At 24.5% G+C, this 4,978-nt stretch overlaps 1 protein-coding gene across 1 annotated transcript; it reads right to left on the reverse strand.

Annotated features, from left to right (window-relative positions):
* Positions 1-975: 975 nt before the first annotated feature.
* On the reverse strand, positions 976-4,031 carry LOC142321492 (ejaculatory bulb-specific protein 3-like). Its single transcript, XM_075359624.1, has 2 exons — positions 3,759-4,031; positions 976-1,389 (listed from the first exon to the last, which is right to left on the reverse strand). Exons 1-2 carry the CDS (start codon positions 3,949-3,951, stop codon positions 1,193-1,195), a joined length of 390 nt encoding a protein of 129 aa, XP_075215739.1. The 5' UTR covers positions 3,952-4,031; the 3' UTR covers positions 976-1,192.
* Positions 4,032-4,978: the final 947 nt, after the last annotated feature.

The following is a 4,978-nucleotide window of genomic DNA, read 5'->3' on the forward strand; positions in this document are numbered from 1 at the left end:
TATTTCAGAGTATGGTGGGAATATGTAGACAGACATATAGCAATGCTGATGTTATAACTTTCTCAACATATTTATTAAAGAATTAATATTTACAACAAAATAAGATTTATTAGAAAACAATAAGAATTCTGAGTATAGGATTACTTTAACCAGTTGGTTTTAGGTACTTCATGAACATTAAGTAATGTTTTAAAAATGTTTTATATTTTATTCTAATCTTTATATATTTATCTATTGTCATTATGAAAATTCAACACTTTTTCATTTTTTAAAATAACTAATACCTTCTCAAAGTTATTTATTTAATTTTTGTATTTTTTGATATGAGTTTGGATCTAAGGCAACAGTAAATTACTCTGATCTACCAGTTGTCTGAGAGATCATGTTATCACAGCTTGAAGTCAGAGATACTGGCCCATCCATGTACTTTGATCTAGTTGATCTACAAAAGTAATCTCATTTTAATTGATTTCTTAACCTAATCAATATTTAAATTATAGTGTATCAGTAGTATATTTTATAAAGGAGTTGATAATATTATATAACTTCTTTGGCACAGATTATATAATGCAGACATATATGGACATATTATAAATTGTATTGCATAATGCATATCTATCTATGTTGTTAAGAGATTTCAAACTCTTGTTAAAAAACAAAATTGAATAATATATTATTTTATTTTTGAGTGATTTTTCAAAGTCATTCATGTAATACAGAACAAACAAATATTCTGCCATTTCTTTTGTTTGTTGTACAGATCTTTAATAGTTATTTTGAATGATGAGATTAAAAAATTTAATGAAAGCATTGATCTGTTTACAGTTCTATTGCGCTGATCTTATCCACATGCCATAAGAGGATAAGTTGCTGAAGATACAGTTGCTGTACCGTAAGTATAATGCAGTAAAATAACAATTTTAATATATTGATTAGCAATAAAGGGTATGGGTTTAGAAATGATTAATCACATAGTTTATAATAAAACGAAATATTTATTTAACAATTTAATTTATTAAATAATATGAGAATGGTTCAGTAGCTGCTAAGGATGAGTATGGTTGGTATCGATTGTTTTTCTTTTGGTGTAAAGATAAAAGATGTAAATTTATAAAAAAAAAGATGTATGTTAATGATGAAGAGGAGAAAATAGATAACATCACAATATCACGTTTTATTTTTAATAATTAAATTAGATCTTGATTCCACGCTTGGAAGCTTCTTCTTTGTATGCTGCTTTGTATTTACCTTGTGGGTCGTATTTCTTTTCTAATTGGGCGTATTTTTCTGGTTTCTTTTCGATCAAGAACTTGATAACTTTTTCTGTACCAACCTTTTGTTTGTCACTGCATTTTGAGCACTTAGTAGCCAAAGCATCAGGGAGTGAATCTGTAATAAAAAAATTAAATTAATTAAAAATTTTATTCCTTATTGAATAAAAGTTTTTTCATTTCAAGAACTTCTGAATTATATAAAAAAGTAGTAAGTAATGATATATAACTGTATTTCTTCATACAAAGCAATGTTCGTTTAAGAAGTTTCATTAATGAGAGTGAGGAGTGAAGTGTTTTCTAATTTCTCTCATCCCTAATCCAAATATGCTATTATGTACTAGCATTATAAATCTACAGAAGACAAATTATATTCAGTCCTACAACTAACAATTTCATTTTTGTTTATCTTACGAACTTTCTTTATCGTGAACATTATTACTGTAATGAAAACAATACTGATTTATTTTTTCTGAACTAAAAGTTTCTTTACAAGTGTTACAGCCATAAATATAGCTTGAATAAGTCTACAATTTTCCTAGTTACAGTTATAAAAAATTCTTTACATGAATTGTTTTTATCTTAGGTGACATGTAAAATAGCATCCAATTATGTTTTTTACTTTAGTAAAGAAAAAACGTATTTCTTTAACAAATAAAATAAAACAAATAATGGATTTAATATAAAACCTCTTGCAATCTAATGAATGTGATTTTTTTTTTTTTAATGGAACCAGTTTTACTGTGGTTTGTTGTTGGTAGGAAAATATATGTCTTCTATTGCAAATATTATATACTTGTCATGTACAATGCTAACAAGTTCAAGATCAGTTTAAATTAACATAACGTATTTCACTGACTAGTAAATCTGGTTACAACTACAATTTTTTTAATAGATTACTAGTTGACTACCAGTTTTTACTTTTTAATTCATTTTCCTTGTATTCAAACTGGCTGAATAATTACTATATAATTGTGGTTTTGTCTTGAGAATAGTTAATTTATATTATTGTTCCGTTTTATGCGTGTAATGTTGTATATGTACTTGTAAAATTAATTAACCTGATGTTTTATTTATGTGTATCATGTTTATTTATTAAAATGATCTTTTGAAAATTTCCATGATAAATTTATGTAACTTGAAACTGTATAACATTAAATAATTAAGGATGCATTGTATTTTTATATAAAAAATATGTTTTTTTTTCATTCATTTATTTTGGATGAATTTCATCTAGGATAGTTGGATATTTATTATTTTTTAATAGATAAATCGGTAATTTATACTGCAGAGAAAATCTGGTGATTAAGTTAAAGTATTATTATTATTATATCAAGAACATTGATAATTTCAAGATTATCAAAGATTTTATATTAATTAATCAGTTATCGATCAACTGATATTTTGATGTTGATTCGGACAGAATACATCATTCCAAATTTTTGATTTAATAAATCCATAAACCAACATTATTGTACAGAGGTATGGAAAATATATACACAATTATATCAATGTATATGTAATAAATTATATCAATGTAATTTTAATAAAAAATATTCAATTTAATTTTTTTTAATAAAGATTGTGTGTATTAAAAGTTTATTTTAAGAATTTTTTGAGTTTAATATTGATTTTTAGTTAGATTTGAACAAATACAAAATACAAATATATAAAAAAAAAATTAATTTATTAACTGGACTACTATTAATATAATTAAATTAATTAATTTTTGTAAATATCTTAAGAATATACTACAAACTTATACTTTACATATTTAAAACTTACAATTTATAATTTATTTATTTTTAAAAAGAAAAATTTTATTAAAATTTGACAAGTTACAATAATTTTTTTATACTTAATTTTTGTAAATTCTTTTACTTTTATAATTTTAAGTAACTTTTTTTCTACAACATTTATTTGTTCGTGGTTGTTGCTTGAACGAATACGAACACTATATATTTACGAAAAAAAAAAAAATCTAAATAATAAAAAAGAAAGTAACAGAGAATTTTTCATTGTAAGTTTCAAAAACATTAATTTTTAAATATATATAAATTAAAAAAATAAATATTTTTTCTATAGAGCGTAGAATTATTATTATTATTATTATTATAAATAAAAATAATGTAAAAAAGTATGGTTAATGAGTTTAAAACATATCACCTTTTATTTTTTTTATACTTTATATGAATTTTTTGTGGAGAAAACATACACGCTATAAAACATTAATATGATGTTCAATTATTTATTAGAATGGGTAGGAACTAAATTGCTTACGGTTTATAATTTTAAAAAACAAAAAATATTCATAAATTTTTAATACGTTAGCCTTTTAAAAATATAAATAAAAAAATGAGCGAAATATCAAAACATAAGTTTTTTAAAATTAAATTCAAATTAATATAAATTTTATATATTTGTATTTAAGATTTTATTCTTTAGGTTAAAATTATTTATTTACATTTTAATAAAAAAATTACATACCTTTCAATTCAGTACCATCAGGGGTGCATTTGCCGGTTTCCATAAGACATTGGTAGTAGTTGTTGAAAAGTCTGTCGTTGTTGAGAATTTCATCGAGGTCAATGTTATCGTATTTGGTGGTGTATTTCTTGTCAGCCGGCTTAGCGGAGACGGCGATTACTAAGAAAGAAGCAATAAGTACGAATTTCATCATCTTGAAAGTCGGTTTGTTATTGTACGAGATGTACGTTTGTTTGTCGTCTTAATGGAACTGATGCTGTTGACTGATTCTATCACGATTTGATCTTACATTTATATCCCGAGAAGCTTGATCCTTTGACGTCATTATTCTTCTCCCCTACCTAAACACCACCGACCCTCAAACATCATGTTTTGTCCCCCGATTCCAACTTGTCTGAATACTTCTCCCTACCACAAAAAAATCTTATCTTCCTTAAATATTATTGATTCTGTGTCGAACTAAACTTGTCACCAACAATGTTTACATTTTACCATAACGTTCTAACTTCATTGCTTACAATACTTTATTCATTCGTGTACTGTTTACCGTGTTTTCAGTATAATAGTGACACTTATTTTAGTTTTCAAATTTTTGAATTATTGAAAAAGGTTTTAACTGTTAATTTTAACAATGTATAAATTGGTTTATGCTTAATTTAAGTGTATACATTACTTTATATTATCATATGTCAATAATAATTGTTTATTTTTAATATTTAAATACTTATTTTATATAATTTATCATTCTTTTAAATAATATTGCGAGTTAGTTTAATGTGTATTTTTATGTATCTGTGATACAGCAAGATTACATTAATTCTTTTTTAAATTAATATTTTTTATACGTAGTAAATTTAATTTGGAAATTATGTATTTAATTTAATCGTTAATTGATCAGCGTACACATATCTATACTCACATTTTTACATATCTCGTTTAAGATTTTCTTGTAAAATTAGAAAACTTACGAAAAAGTATAAACGGTAGTAAATGTAGATGATTTAACAGAGGTATTTTTTCTTCTTTGGGGTATTTTTTTTGACTTTATAGAATCTACGTTTTGGATGATTAATTCGTTCTAATCCTATATTTTTAGTAAAAATATTAATCGCTCCAACCATGCTTCAATCCAAAGCGTAAGAGAAGAGTATCAGAAGCTACTTTCTGCTTGAGGAGTACCGGCCGCTGGGCCCACATAGATAGCTGGCGAGGGCTTTTCG

This window comes from Lycorma delicatula, chromosome 3 (assembly GCF_047948215.1).
Source record: "Lycorma delicatula isolate Av1 chromosome 3, ASM4794821v1, whole genome shotgun sequence".
NCBI lineage: Eukaryota > Metazoa > Arthropoda > Insecta > Hemiptera > Fulgoridae > Lycorma > Lycorma delicatula.